Source organism: Budorcas taxicolor, chromosome 5 (genome assembly GCF_023091745.1).
Source record: "Budorcas taxicolor isolate Tak-1 chromosome 5, Takin1.1, whole genome shotgun sequence".
Taxonomy (NCBI): Eukaryota; Metazoa; Chordata; class Mammalia; order Artiodactyla; family Bovidae; genus Budorcas; species Budorcas taxicolor.
The window spans coordinates 15,072,338-15,089,053 of NC_068914.1; the positions used below are offsets into that span (position 1 = coordinate 15,072,338).

The 16,716-nt window shown below is 38.8% G+C and overlaps 1 protein-coding gene across 1 annotated transcript in view; it reads right to left on the minus strand.

Moving 5' to 3' along the window:
- KAT6B (lysine acetyltransferase 6B) overlaps window positions 1-16,372 on the minus strand; it is a 166,086-nt gene extending 149,714 nt beyond the window's left edge. Inside the window, exon 1 of the mRNA XM_052639305.1 lies at window positions 15,752-16,372. Coding sequence (XP_052495265.1) covers window positions 15,752-16,372 — 621 coding nt within the window. The remainder of the gene's footprint in view (window positions 1-15,751) is intronic.
- Window positions 16,373-16,716: the final 344 nt, after the last annotated feature.

Here is a 16,716-nt window from a genome sequence, read left to right on the forward strand (position 1 = left end):
TAATAATGAAAGAAGCAGACAATTCAACAGAAACAGTTGGAGTCCTCAATATTATACTTTCAATAATAAAATAATCAAGCAGAAGATCAGCAAGGAAACGGAAGTCTTGACCAGCACTACAAACCAAGCAGGCCTAACAGATAGCTACGGATGTCGTCACACGGCAAGAGCGGAATACACACTCCTCTCAATCGCGTACAGAACATTTTCAGGACATATGTTTTCAGCTCGTATGTTAGGCATAAATATAAAAGGACTGAAATCATATAAACTGCATTCTCTGATCACAATGGGACAAAACAGAAATCTTAATAACAGAGGTAAATTTAGGAAATTCACAGCCCACTATGAACTTTTGGGCAATACTGAATGACAGCGGGATAGTTCAGAATGACAGTGGGATAGTTGGAAAGATCCGAAGGCAGGCTAGGAGACAGTCTGATGGGCGACAGCTCAGGCATGCCCAAGAGGAAATCCACTCGCTTCCAACTGTGGCAGGTTGAAAACAGCAAGGGTCTCTTACAAGCGCACTGCATGTCATTAAAAACAATAGATAATTGGGCAAAATACATTCTTTTCTGAACCCTCAGTTTCACGAAATAATCATAAGCAATTAGTGAAATACAGGCTGACATAATAGGGCTAGCTAAGACTCTCTAGAGAGGCACAGAATTTAGACAGCAAATGATTTCAAATGATATGTATTCCATAAGTTTTTGAAAATGGCAATACTGTACCATAGAGGCCACTTGCCTTTTACCTCCTCTGTCCTCCCCTACATTCCAAAGCAAAACTGGAAGACAGTTCCACAGGCTAAATGAGGTTAAGTGAAATAAATGTTACAAAGTTAACTGAACTAAAATTGTCAAAGGTAAAAATGAAGCTGAGTATTAAGAGAGATCTAGCTCTCAGTTCAGTTCAGTCGCTCAGTCGTGTCCGACTCTTTGCGACCCCATGAATCGCAGCATGCCAGGCCTCCCTGTCCATCACCAACTCCTGGGGTTCACTCAGACTCACGTCCATTGAGTCAGTGATGCCATCCAGCCATCTCATCCTCTGTTGCCCCCTTCTCCTCCTGCCCCCAATCCCTCCCAGCATCAGAGTCTTTTCCAATGAGTCAACTCTTTGCATGAGGTGGCCAAAGTACTGGAGCTTCAGCCTTAGCATCATTCCTTCCAAAGAAATCCCAGGGTTGATCTCCTTCAGAATGGACTGGTTGGATCTCCTTGCAGTCCAAGGAACTCTCAAGAGTCTTCTCCAACACCAGGCTGGAACTGAACTGAGCTTTCTGACAGATAAAAAGTTATGATGTGATTTTTTTTTTTAAGGTATCATAAATTAGTGGGGAAAGTAAGAATTTTTTTATATGATCCTGGAACAATGTCAGCTATTAAAAACAACACAACAACAAGAGACCCTTACACCACTTACCAAAACGAAAACTGCACATGATTTTAAGGATTTAAGTATAAAGACAAACAAAAACTTGGAAGGAAAAAACAGTAAATGTCTCTCTGAACTCAGGATGGAGAATTTTCTAAACAAAACAAAACAGGGCTTCCCTAGTGACTCAGTGGTCAAGAATCACCTGCCAGTGCAGGGGACATGGGTTTGATCTCTGATCCTGGAAGATCCCACGTGCTGAGGAGCAACTAGGTGCACGTGCCAGAACTACTGAGCCTGTGCTCTGGAGCCTGGGAGCTGCAGCTACTGAAACTCCCCTGCCCTGGAGCCCACGCTCTGCAACAGGAGAAGCCCGTGCACCACAGCCAGACAGCGGCCCCACTCACTGCAGCTAGAGGAAAGCCCACAGAGCAACCAAGACCCAGCACAGCCATAAACAAACAAATCTTTACCTATTTAAAAAAACAACAAAAATCACGAAAATTGATAACAGTATACTTCAAGGCACAAGTAAATCGTATTTGCACACTGACTACAAATACTTAGGCAGAAATGATGACCTAATTACACTGAGAGGAGAAGGGCAATGGGAAAGGGAAGGGCGTAGGAGAGCTTGATCCTTATCTCCCCTGGCAAGGAGCCAATCGAAAATGTCTAAAACCGAAATTCAAGAAACAGCGTTATAAGAATGCTGTTTAAAAACCAAGAACTCTAACTTCCAGAAGAAATGACTAAATATGGTTGAGGAGTTGAAGATGGTTGCCTCCAGGGCACAGGAATGAAGGACGGATAACCACAACACTACAGCTATTAAGCAATGACCACTAAACAAAAATACCAAGTAAAGACAGAGATCCACTCTTCCGTCTACCACACTGGCAAGGTAAAAAGTAAGGATGAGGCCGCGACTTCCCTGGTGGTCCAGGGGCTGGGACTCTGAACTCCCAATGCAGGGGGCCGGGGTCTGATCCCTGGTCGGGTAACTAAATCCCACATGCCACAAATAAGACTCAGTGCAGCCAAATAAATAAATAAATACGGGTGAAGAAGCAAGTTTGAGCAAGCTCTAGGATTTGGTGATGGACAGGGAAGCCTGGCATGCTGCAGTCCACGGGGTTGCAAAGAGTCAGACACGACTGAACCACTGAACTGAAGAAGTAAGTGGATGGATGCCCAAGGACTCTATACTCTGCCCAAGAGTATAAACCGGTACTACCTTTTGAAACATTTTTTACCATATATTTCACAAGTCACAGAAGAACTAATGTGTATGCCCCAGTATTCTCCTCTAATAATCTATCCTGTGAGAAGAAATTACCCATGCGTGCATAAATTTTTAGTAGCAGGATTACTTGTAATAGCAAAAAAGTTAGGAACATCTTAAACGTTAAGCAACAAAGACACATGAAATACTACCAGTCTTTTAAGGTCACACTTCAAAGAATTAATATGGGGAAAGGTTCACAACATGTTTTAAATGTAGAAAGCAAGATACAAAATTATACAGCTAACATCTTTTTATTTAAATAGAACAAATACACAGGTAGGGGAAAAAAGACTGGAAGGAAATACAAACTTTTAATGCTAGTTATCTTTGGAGGGAAATTTACATAGTATTATCATCCCTGAACTTTTCTGTCTTCCCAAAACCTGTACAATAAACATGTGTTACTCTAGAAAATACACTCTTTTTCTTATTATTTAAATAAAAAGAAATGAGGGAAAAAACAACAAAGAAACAGAAATTGTAGCCATTGGTGGCCTGTGTGACTACAGCGAATCTCCAGTGGGAAAGGAGGCCTTCCTTATGAGGTGATGAGGGTATCACTTTTGCTTCAAATGCAGTGAGGCCACGGGCAACTGTGCCTCCCATAGCGCTAGACTCTGTTCAGCTGCCCTTTCTAGTGCAGCAAAACTACCCCATGCAGTCTGTGCTTTTATCGTCCCCATTTGCCAGCTGAGAAAACCAAGACAAGGGCTACTTGCCCAGTGGAAAAGTCGGGATTTGAACCAAAGCATTCTGCCCCCAGAGCTTCTTTTTCCTAAGACTTCTTTCTCACATGATCTCTAAGATCTCTTTTAGCAACAGTGGGGGCCCTGTCCAATTAACATATTTCGATTGTTTCCTCAACCACAAAGTAGCGCCTGTTTGCTCATCTATAAAAGAAGAAAGTTAGCCTCAGGCAGTGATTCCTAAACTTTTCCTGCACGCTGCCATCCCTCCAGAGATTGTTAAAAACTTCTCATGCCTGCCTCCCACCCAGACACTGTGTGTTAACAGGTGGGATGAAGTCTGGGCATGGAATTTTTAAAAGCTCTTCCAATGATTCAAACGTGCAGCAAAATTGGGAAACCACTGGTCTAAAGTCAGGTGACCTGCTGAAGGAGGGGAGAGATGACAGGCTTCAGAAAAATACTCATAAAACATGTAAGCCTAACATTCTATATACAGTTTTAGAAGTTCACAACCCCCTAAAAGGAATACTGGGACCTCAACCTAAAAGCCCTGAACTTGGTGACCTCGAAGGCCACCTGCTACTCTAAAATGTTATTCTCCAGTTGAAGAACTACACAATGGTTTTACTACCCTACGGCTTCCCTGGTGACTCAGACAGTAAAGAATCTGCTTGCAATGCAGGAGACTCCGGTTTGATTCCTGGGTCAGGAAGATTCCCTGGAGAAGTGAATAGCTAGCCACTCCTGTAATCTTGCCTTGAGAATCCCATGGACAAAGGAGCCCGGTGGACTCCAGTCCATGGAGTCACAAAGAGAGAGAGATGACTCAGCGACTAACACTTTACTAATTCATAACACAGACAAGGAATGAAAATGATGATTTGAGGGTTTCTCTTCTGAAGCACAAACCCAAAGTCAATTAGTCAATGGCTTTCCTTGGGATGAGTATTTGGGAGAAATGAGGAAAGGACTTGGCAGTATAACCCGACATTAGCACTATCCAAACTGTGCTTAACCAAATGTAAAGATTTCTAGACAAGTGAACAGCTACTGTGAGGAGTGAGGAGAAAGAGGAAGGCCCATTATCAAACCATCTGGAGAAACTATAGGCTAAGCAAGTCAAATTCCAGAATCTCTCAGGAACTTTAAAACTCAGAACGTTGTTAGCATCCTTATCATCTTAAAGAGTACCATTTCCTTCTACCTCAGAATGTTTGGAAAAAGCTACATCAGATGAGGTCACACTACAAATTTTAAGTCTTTTCAGTGACTCCTATTATAAACACTTAAAAGGCATTTAGAGGTCCAGGTTTATAAGAACTTAATGTGTACTCTTTTCAACACCCTTTCTTTAAAAGAAGTTTTCTTCTAGAGGAAAATATAAGGGAATACAGCATAAGCATTAAGCGTACAGACTGTGGAGCCAAGACGCCAGGACCTGAATCCTGGCTCCACCTCCCCATACAACAGACATGGGACTTTGGGCAAGTCCTTTAACCTCATGTGCTTCAGTCCCCTCCCTCGTAAGAAGGCAAAGAAGTACTACATCACAGGCAAGTACCTAAAGCACTTTAAGTAGTGTCTGACTCACAGTAAGTAGTATATAAATGGCTGCTATTACTCATTCCTGAAGAAAATAAATTTTCAATCACTGTGAAAATGAAGATCACCGCACTGGTCGTTTGAAAAGGTACCACACAGCTGTATGTCTAGGAATGTTTCAACTGGGTTGATCTAACTACAATTTGAATACAGCTTATACTATGTAAGTTTTATAGCACTTAGTACAGAGCTTTATATGTTATAAGAATTCAATAGGTTATCTGCTGGTTCCATCCAAATAAGTGAGAAGACTGGAAGGTGTGAAGTGGCTGTACTCCAAGTTGTATGCCAGGTTGAAACACTAGCTCTGACACTTCCTGTGTCCTCTTGGGCAAGGTAACATCTCTGGACTGTTTCTTCATCTGTAAAATTCCATCAATAACAGTATTTATCTCTCAGGGTTCATGTAAAGTTATTTTGTATATATTAAATACTTAGAAATTTACCTGGTACATAGTAAGTACTGAGTATCAATATTTCACACTAATATCTTCTTGCATGTTTTCTGTACAGCCTTCAAATCTGAGCTGTTTATTATGCTATTTTACAAGTTACAAGTACCAAGTTGTAACCACATTATTTTGCTTTTGTTGTGTATCACAGACAGAACTTGGAACTGAAATAGTCACAGGCACAAACAATGTATTTTAGGAGAGTCAAGGCACTTAACTGCAAGGTACACGGTGACGTTCTACTATGTCAGATTGTAAAACAAACAACCTAGAAAGTGGTGGTCCTGATGATAACTATTTATTTCATTTTGCTCTGAAATTTTTAGAAGCTGGAAAAATACATATAATTTGCCCCTGATCAATGTTCTGCAAACTGCCTATAGCTTGTGTTCCTACCTTAACAAGATTTATTGCTAACCAACATGCTATGCTAAATTGAAATCAAGACATTACACAATTTTCCAATAAAGAGATGATTTTATATAAGTTGGTATAAATGCTCTGTGAGGAAGTACTTGTTGGCATCTTGTTGTATTTCAGTAGTTGGTGGAAAATAAGTTGGAAGGGAGGTTTACAGAGGGTCAGAGCTCATCAGATGAGAAGATTATCTTTTTTTATCAGCTCTAGAAAGCACATTTATAGGCAGATAACAAACAGTTTTTCTTTAACAACTGAAAAGGTCAGCATTACCAATGCATGCCAACTAATTGCAGCTACTGCAGAAGATTCTACTAAAGCACTATGGAATGAAAGGAAATGAGGGCTCAGTGCCTTTGTCAATCTTGATGTGATTTTTTTTCCTCCTCAGTTTTTACTAAGAACTGAAAGAACATAATAGACATTCACCTGAATATTTTTCTTTTTTTCCCCCAACTTTATTGAGGTATAATTGACATATAACATTGTGACCAAGATATTATTCTTTCTTAAATAAGTCAGTTTCTTTACTGGCCTATTTAAGACTTCTCTAACTGAGGATTCAGATTTAAATAATAGACATAAAACTCTTCAAAATATCACCAAAGAGTCTCTCACATTAAGTTGTCATATATTTTCCTGCACTCTGTGAGTATTTAAATGAAAGAGCCTTATCTACAACTTTAAATGTACTCTGTTAGAAAATATTTTGGATATCCAGACTCCTATTGGTAAAAACTCTCAAGCTATTACTGCCAAACCCATTCTTCAGTTCTTCGACTCAGAAGTAAAGAAACATTAAGTGGAAGTGGGGGCCAGGCCCTGTTCCTGCCCTCATGGAAATGATTCAGGATGTACCATCAGACCTAGAACTCAAGCTGTCTGACTCCCAGCCTTCACTCTTTTCTAAGCAGACTTAAACCATATTATTACACTACAGCACCAAACTCTTCACACAGCACCAAACTCTTCAAAGATTAGCAACCTCTAATGTAAAAGTTGATTTAAATGAGGTTATTGAAACCACTGTGCGGCAGGCAGAATAATGCCACCCCCCTCCCAAGAGCCATTTCCTAACGCCAAGAACTTGTCAATCTGTCACTTTACATGGCAAAATGACCTTTATGGCTGTGATTAAATTAAAGACTTTGAGATGGGGAGATTATCCTGGATTATTTAAGTAGCCCCAATCTAACCACATGAGTCCGTGAAAAGCTGTCCAGGCTGCTGGTCGAGGACAGATGTGACTACGGTAAAATGGTGAGAGTGCTGAGATGTTGCTGACGCTGAAGCTGAAGGGAGAGGCCATCAGTCAGGAAATGCAAGCAGCCTGTAGAAGTGGGGAATGGTGAAGGAACAGAGTCTCCCCCAGAGCCCCAAGAAAGGAACACAGAACTCCTGACACCTTGACCTCAATCCTATGGGACCCATGTTGGGCTTCCAACCGAAAGAACCGTAAGACAATAAATCTGCAGCGTTTCACGCTACTCAATTCGTGGTGATCTGTCACAGCAAGTAACGGAAAACTAATATACACTGGATGAAAGGTTATTCACGTGGTCTCAGAGCATCATGAGATACTGTACAAATTACTTATTCACTACAAAAGGAAAAAGATGCCTTGGTAAAGAGAGGTCTAGCAGACACCACCTTAAGCAACTAATCAAATAAGCACTGCCAGTAATAAGACCACCTTAAAGGATGTGACCAGAAAAAGGAAATACACAACATGACCCACGTAGTATTCTTAGCAAAAATATTGACTCTGAACTTAACCATAAGGACATAATCAGATTAATTAACAGTAACTGTGGGACATCCTACAAAAATAACTGGGCGAAACTGTTGAAAAATGTCACTCACAGGAGAAGTAAAAAAAGATGGAAAACGGGTCCCTATTAAAGGAGACATGATAACCAAGTGTGATGCAAGATGCTTAACTGGATTCCAACTCAAAAACAAAAGCTATAAACGACACTTTGGGGCCATCTGAAACAATACATGGGGTCGCAAAGAGTCAGATACAACTGAGCAACTGAACAGAACTGAACTGAAGCTATGCCTGTCTATTAAATGTAATACTCTTCTTTCACTGTTGAATTTCTACATGAGATAATACCATTGTGGTTACACTGGAGAATGTTCCTTGATATATAATTGTTATTATAATTTAACATCATGTTTGCTGTTATTTTCAAACGGTTCAGCCATAAGTATGAATATGTGTATACACACATACACACACAAATGGGGAAAGAGAGAAAGAGCAAATGTGGGACAATGTTAACAAGTGGTGAGTCTAGAGGAAAGAAATATAGCAGTTATTGTATTACTCTTCCAACGTATCTGCAGTATTGCAATTTCGTAAATTACAAAGTTAAGGGGGAGACGTCTTCCTGGCGTGCGAGTGCATGCGTGCTCAGGTGTGTCCTTACTCTCTGTGACCCCACGGTCTGTAGCCCACCAAGCTCCTCTGCCCATGGGATTCTCCAGGCACAATACTGGAGTGGGTTGCCATTTCCTCCTCCAGGGGACCTTCCTGCCCCAGGGACTGAACTGGGTCTCTTGCTTCTCCCAACTTGGCAGGCAGGTTCTTTATCGTTGCGCCACCTGAGAAGCAGCAGGCTGCCTACACTGCCTACCTTTCCCAGCCTCCCTGTGCCTGGCCAGCACTGTAGCTGGAACAGCTCATATTCTTCAAACTGCCGGCTCTTCCACTAGCAGATTTTGCATTCTGCATTCTGCTGCTTCACTCACATCCCAAGGCTCAACAGCTGCAGCTGGATTTCGATATAAGGTAGAAGCTCCTACATGGTATTAAAATACCAGTTTGGGAAACAAGTTGACCAAATATCAAACTGGAATCATCACTGCATGTCCTTAAAACCGGATTTTAGTTTGTGAATTCTTTGCTTCTCTTACTACCGTTTCTCTTGCCCAGTATAACCCTTACTCTCCGTTTCTTGAAATTCATCATTCTCATTTATGATCCGAGACGGTCACAAGCATGGCAGTTATCCATGGACAAAACTCAGGACTGGTGACATCAGAAAGTACTACAGACACATTCAAGTGTCGCCTCTGGCTCACAGCCCACATCACTGTGAGTATCATAGACAGCCCAGACCAAGGCTCACCTCCTTCCTGCAGGCCTCATTGCTTTCCATATGGCAGCTTACCGACATCAAAGAAGATGGAAGACATTATCTAAATTTACCAGGCTAGTCCCATTCCATCCCTTGAACTGTGGAAGAGTCACTGATGTCTCAATTACCAATTCTGCAATACCTTTTTCTGCATGCTAAGATTCTGTAATGCTAAAATAGCAGAGCGGGGGAGGGTGTACTGGACTAACAGATGGAGGATTAAGAACAGAAGACCTCCCTGACAGGAGGAACAAGAGCTAAAATGTTTGTACACCTACTATAACAGCACAGAGGAACAAAAATTGAACTTGTAAATAAAATTAAGTTGCTCTTCTGAAACGCCTGTCTAACTACAGACAGGAAAAGGCCCAGCATGGTTTCTATGTATGCTTATGCTGTTTTTAATAGAAAGGACACAATCAAGCCAAAACAAACATCTGTTAACCAGCTAAGTTTGTTAATGAAACAAAATTGCAGCTGGTTTTATCAAAGATCAAAAGTGAAGCAAATTACAGAAAGGATGTATGAACAAAGCTGGTTTCTAAAAAATAATGGCTAAAGAGTTCTAAACCCACTTGTCAAATTAACACAAATCCTTCCTGGATTTTGCTTACACCACTGATTAGTATTTATTTTGTATCTTTGAAGAAAACCAGCCTCACAGTTTAATATCATTCCCTCTAAAATTTTGCCTGTATAGTCCAGTTTGCAGAGTTTTCAATATACTATATTTCACCAAAGAAAAAAAAGTTACACTCTAATTAATACTCTGTTAATTAAAAGGTTCGCTTATAAAAGGAAAAACAACAGTATACTGTCTGCAACTCCTAGAGACTTTTGTGGGAAAGCAGTCTAGTCCAAAGTATAAGCCTGATAACAGTGACTAGCATTTCACAAGGCTTACTGCGAGGCCTCCTCCTTTTACTTATATAAACTCCCCATCACTACCTGAAGACAGTGAGATAAGGGAACCCACACACACAAAAAAACTCATGGCCCTGCTAACTCCAAATGTCACAAATTACATGCATGACTCATTTGCGAACTTTAATTCAGTGAGCTAATTGATGTTTCGGAGAAGGCAATGGCAACCCACTCCAGTAATTGATGTTTATGTACTTAGAAACATTAATAGATTGGAGAAATCAAAGTACTTAAGTATGCTGATTCACATTTGAAATGCTGGTGTAACCAGAGAAGAACTATTAAACTGTAGTTTCATTAAACTGTAGTTTAATGTATAGGCCAGAAAAATTAAGTTTATACGTTTATAAACAATACCCGAAGTCATGAATTTTCCAATCAAAATTTGCTATTGCAGTGATAAAACAATCACATGTATTCTTTTTATATTACCATGTACAAAGATAAAATACACAAAAAGAATGTAAACTTTTGTTCTGAGATACATTAAAATGTACTATTTATTAAATAAAGTTTGAAAGGAAAGGATGAATAAAAATCTCTGCCATCCAAGATACAGTCAGAATAAATCAGCAAACAGCCCTTAACTGTTAAACAACATCAAAGCTATAAAAATCTAGATTTTTCTTAGCACTGAAAGAAATATAGCTGTTATAACCCAAATAGGTATAAGGAATACAATAGTAAATTCCTGAAAGCTGCTCAAAACATCCAAAATTAGTCAAGAAACTACAAAACTACACCCTTAGCATCCTCAATGCTTGAAAGAAAATATCATTAGGAAATCAAGGTCAGGAAAAGGCAGCTACAATATCAAACATATCTAGGACCCAAAGAGTTAAAAGGAGTATTTCACACTCATTTTAAGAGTCCAGAATCCTCTAAGGTTTATATTTTACCTGAAATGTATTTCATTAGAAGTGTACACAAGTCACACCTAAATATAAGCTCAAAAGTGGAACATACTGTCACTCCTGTGAGTGCGAGAAAGACGCACGTGTTCTTCATTCCGTGCTTCCCTTGACCTAACTAACTAGTCTCAGACAATTCCTGGGCTCTCAACATCACCTCAGTAACTAGTACTATCTGCTCACAAAAGCAGCTCATGTTATTCTGAAGAACTTCTGAAGCTTAAACACAGGAATAACATAACAATCCTTTTCCCTCCCTGACTCTGGAAAAGCACGTATGGATTCACCTAGTCGTTCACATGACAGAGCAGCTTTCTGTCTGACTTGAGTCATTCTAAAACTGACCTTGATCCATACCAACTCCAATACTCAGGTGACGTGTAAGAGTACATTTTGGTGTATTCAGGGCTTTTTCCAACTTTCAGTTGAATGCACACAGCTAAGCACTCTGAGAAATGTGCCATCTGCAATACAAAGGACACCAATTCAAAGGAGGACTGAGCAGGACAACAGAGAGGACGTTTGGACTCCATAATTAGCAGATAAAAGATACACACATTTCTGTCAAAAAGATCCAGAGTTGTCTGCAGCCATGGACAATTCTACAGCTGAGAAACTTCTGGAAGCCTGCCACATCAAAGAACAATATGGACTAGTGAATGGTCCTTCACAGAGTACAGGCAATTGAAAAAAATCCCAGAAAGGGAGGAGGAGGGCAGGGAGAAAACTGAAGAAAAGAAAAAATTAAGTTATTTAAATTATGGCATTTACACAATACAGGAAATTGATGTAGGATATCCATTAACCTTCTGTTTATGAAAACTCAAAAAAAAAGGAAACAGATCTAATATGGAGTCAGATTTGTTCTTCCCTACTACACTTCCTTTAAAAAAAAAATTCTTCTATTTAAGGAACTATTTCATAGTAATAACCAATAACCATAAATAAAATAGCTCCCTAAAAGGAGGGACAAACAGAATAAACAGCTGAACAGGCCAAGAGCACAAAAAGTGATTTTTTAATATAGTTTTATCTCTCAGCCCCATTTCTGATCATCTGTGCTCCTTCTGAAACTCATTTTTTTTTTTTCTTTTTGACAGTATCACTGGTGTGGTAATTATGTTTGAAGCTTTTTCATAGTATTATAATACAGGTATTTCATTTCTTCAAGAAAAAAACATCAAAAGCCCTACCTGATATTAGAAGTGTCTCCCTTTCCAACCACAGCTGCCAAAAATGAGAGCTCCTATTATAATAATATGTACTGCACTAGAAACATACCAAGATTTGGCACTTTATAAATTTTTGGAAGATATTACCAATAAAGTGAAATACCAAGGAATTTGTTTAAAACTGAACCAAACTGATTTTATAAAAATGCTAAAGCCCAAATGTTCAAATAGAATCTTAATGCTACAAAATGCATACTGATAAATAAAGTCTCTCTTAGAATATTTGACTTTTCCAAAGTCCTCATAATCTGACCTAATTGAGCTTTACCATTTTTAATGAGAAACTCTAACACTATCCTTTAGGAGTTCCCTCATCAAGTCAAAGATAAACTTTTATTTTCAGTGGTTTAATTCGTTTCCATATCACCTCACCAAAGAGAGCTTTCTTAAATAAATACAAAGAAGTTATGCTAAGGAGCCAGTATGGTAACATCCAATTTGAATTCTAGACTATCAGAAGATGTGCAATTCCATGTTAGAAAGGAAGGGGCCCTTCTATTTCAACTCACATTGTGTTCCTCCTAGCAGTCATGCACAGGGATGCTGACGATGTTAAATCTAATTAGACACAGAGTTACTATTTTCCCTACTGCTTTCCCATACTGCTAATATTATAAATAGTACCTGCTTTAAAAACTGTAATAAGCCCATTGCAGCTACCAAATTTAACATGCCAAAAGTCTATTGGTTGAGGGGAAAACTGCTTCAAAGCATTTGAGGACTTGAAAGAGATACTTGTATTGCTAATGAAAAGCCCCACCTGTTGCCCAGTATACAGCCCGGTGGTAAAGAGGTCTAGAGTCAGACTGTCTCAGAATCTTGGCTTCACCGTTCACCAGCTCTGTAAGTGACCTTGGATAAACTGCTTAGGTTTTGAGCCTCCGTTTTTCATCTATGAAAGGATAATAATCTATGGCCCTCACAGTTATTGTGATAATGAGACAATAAATGTAAAGCACTTGGAAGAGTGCCAGCGTTTAACAAGAAATGTTATCACTTTCACTCTTTTTCTTTTTTACCATTAAATGAAACTGCTCAACAAAAGTAACTAGAGTAACAGCTTCTTAAAAGATACTGGTCAGCTAAATTGTGATTGAATGACTTCATCTCTGTACAGCGGCCATTTATATCATAAATGTCCTCCCACAGTGTGAATTCTTCAGACTTCTAGCACAAGAACAATGATAATCTGCCTTTCAAATATATTAGAGCAAGTCCTATATACATGAAGCTATAGTAGAACTAGTTTACATACGTATAGATCCAAGTTCAACAGCTGAAGCAAAAACAATGGAAAGGTAACAATTAGTGTGTATATATATATATATACACACACACATACATATATATAGGTTTTTGTATAACAAACTCAAAAATATTTTCTACAATATAAAAATGTTCACATTGGCTCTTTGACATTTTGGATCCCTTTGAGAATCTGATAAAAATTACAGACCCTGACCCTAGGAAAACATGTGGATACAAATGACTGTTCTATTTAAGAGGATTTGTTAGCCTACCTACCCCAAACTCATTCATGGACCCAGGATAAGAATTTCTATTACACTGACTTCGAAAGTTTACAGGGTTTTAAACTATTTACCCCTTGTAATCTCAAAGGGCAATATATTCTAATGTAGTTCTCATTACATTTTTCAAGGAAAAATGCCATTGTAATATACAATGGAAGCAATACAGCACATTCTGGCCAAAGTGACTTGATCTGATTTTCATTTATGTTTATTCGTCCTCTTTTAAGAATTAGATTATGATTACTTGATACAATTCCCAAATTTCATCAAATAAAAATTACAGGACACATTTTCTCAGCATTCCTTGTTATAGGATGATGCTAACTGGACAATTTAAAGAATAGCATCACAGAAAGAACAGGAACAATTTGCATGCTAAGCAATAAATCACTCTGTTCTCAATTCTAGACACCTCCGGACAGGAGTCTTCCCTTAGACTAAAAATACTTTTGTGTAGATGCTGTATGAAAAAAATATGATAAGAATGGCAAAAATAACGATGAGCAAGGTTAAAGAGAAGGAGAGGAAAGGGACTGTGGAAAATCTATAATGATTTCTCTACCACAAGTTAAGATATTCCCCTGGATCACAAAATTATTAAAACATGCTATTAAATTGCCTAAAGCTGCCTGAATTAGTCCATGTACCTGATAATTATAAAGCTTTAATATATTAATGCCTTAGAGTAATGCATATATTTTTAAAACAAAGACATCCAAAACCATCAAGAAATGGCTCTACATTCCCTTAAGGAATTTCCTTATGGCGTAAGCTTTTATAAAAATATTTAATGAGAAACAGAAATGCTCAATGTGGCTGTGTCAGAAACAGAAATTAGGATTTAAGTCACCTGCTGTATTTTCTTGAAACAAATGTTATTAAAAAGAAAATTTCAAAGGTTTACTTATTTCTTTCTTTATGCCCACATTCTCTCACAAAGAACTGGGGATTGGTTACACAAACACAAATACCACCCAAGGATAAAATAAATGTTGAGGAAAATTAATAAAATAGAAATACAGTTAAAAAATAAATGCTAGGGTTTAGATTAGTCCATGGAAAAGCAAATCACCTGGTCCCACTTAGTTTACAAGGATGAGCCTCTATCAGCTTAATGCAGTGAGGGAAGCAGGGGCTATCTCAAGGGCAACAATATCCAAAGAGGAAAAACAAGTCCTCAGGAGCACAGCTTTTCCTGACACTGCTTCTAGCACTTCTGAAAATGCAGTTCGCTCATACAACAACCACCCTGTCTATCAACAATGGCTAACAGTTTACAAGATGTAAAGTTATTAATAACTGGCATCAATACATCCACTCCCTCAAGGGATAGACAGATAAACTGGAGGGCTGAAATCATTATAAACAATTTGTTGCTGCTCTATTTTGGGTTTAGTTTGGGTGGTAACTTCAATAGCTTTGAAATAAAACAAAGGATAACCCTACATAACCAAAGACTTTAAATTGCAGCAGTAACTTTAGGAGAAATCTGCCATAAATGTATAACTATTCTAGAAATAACAGAAAGCCCAGAGAAACCAAAGATTATAAGAAAGATACAGACGAGACAAAATAAACATTCACGTTCACCAGATGAGAAAAGTGAACAAGTAATAAATGACTTTAAATTGAAACAGGCAGGATTTAGGTCACATACTGTAACACTTCCAGTAATGCACAAGCTATCAGTATTAAAATAATTAGTCTTAAGATTCTTCTTCTCAGAAACAACAACAAAGAGGAAGATAAATCAATTATACCTCATAAAGCTAAAAAAAAAACATAAGTAATAATTTTAAAAGAGAAAAGCATGCAATGGCTTTTCTTGGATTTTTGAAATAAATATATGATCCTGCCTTGAGTAAAGAGTGAAGTTATCTATCCTGGGCCCTTCAAGCACCCACGGATTAGCAATTAGAGTTTAAAAAACAAATCACATAATCATCACATTAAATTCTTATTCAACCAATGAGGAAGCCCTCAATACATTGTAGAACAATAGAGAGCAATTTATATTGTAAAATAATATATATCTCTTAAAATATAAAAGACTGCTCAGAGGCAAAACATTTTGATTTTATCAAACTTAACTTGCGTCTGTGTAAAACTTAACTGAAACCATACAAGTCAAATGGGCAATACTTAGAAAGTACTGACACTTCTGTCTGCACTTACCTGATCTTTCTCGTGGGGTAGAAGGCTGACAGGTGGGAGTGAAGATGGGAAAGCACTGGGGTACTTGGGAGCCCCTTTGCCATCTAAGCCTCCGTAATTGACCCTGTACTGCGGTCCGTCTTTCAGTAACCTCCCATTGTTCACTGCGCGTTTGGCCCCCAGTCGCAGCCGCTGCTGAAAGGCTGGGTTGGTGGTGGTGCTTGTGAGATCACTTTGACTTCTGAGATACTTCTCAATGTTCTTCAGGGAGGAGCCATTTGGCTCCTCCAGTCCTTCAATTGCTCTCCTTAGAAGTTTATTCCAATCCACGTTGCGCAGATCATTGCATGATCCTCTCGACCCCTTGGCTGACTTAGGGAAAGTGCCTGGTTTAACTGATGAGAAGCGCCCAGGGTTGTCTGGGTCCTTGTAGGAGGCAAGGCCTTTGTTGGTGACTTTGAGAACTGAGCCATCCTGAACACTGAGTTCCAGCTGCTCAGAGACGGTCTTCTTATCCAACCCATGGGAAGTGCTGACGGCATGGCAGATTCTCTCTTCGGAGGGCCTTTGCTTTTGCTTCTTTATTTTCTGTATAGCTTCAAGAATCCACTCTGTATAAAGTGGGTTTGCAAGTTTTACCATGGTTGACAAATGACTTCAGTACAAAAGTTACCCATAGAGGTTCTCCTTGTATTTAACAGAACTTGCACATTTAAAAGTCACTTACAATTCAACAAATGGGCCGACTATTCCAGACCATATTAAGCAACATCTCACAAATATCCATCCTTTAGAGATTAAAAAGAGGATGAACAGGCAAAGTTGATAGCTGTCTTATTTGACCAACAGGAAAAACTGCATTCGGGTGAAGAGCATCTTTAACCAGGAAATCAAGACCTTAAAAGATAAAAAAGAAGGAAAAACTCTTAATAATGAAACTTCTAAAAATAAAGTAAAAGACTTTTTCAGATGCAAAATGACCACAG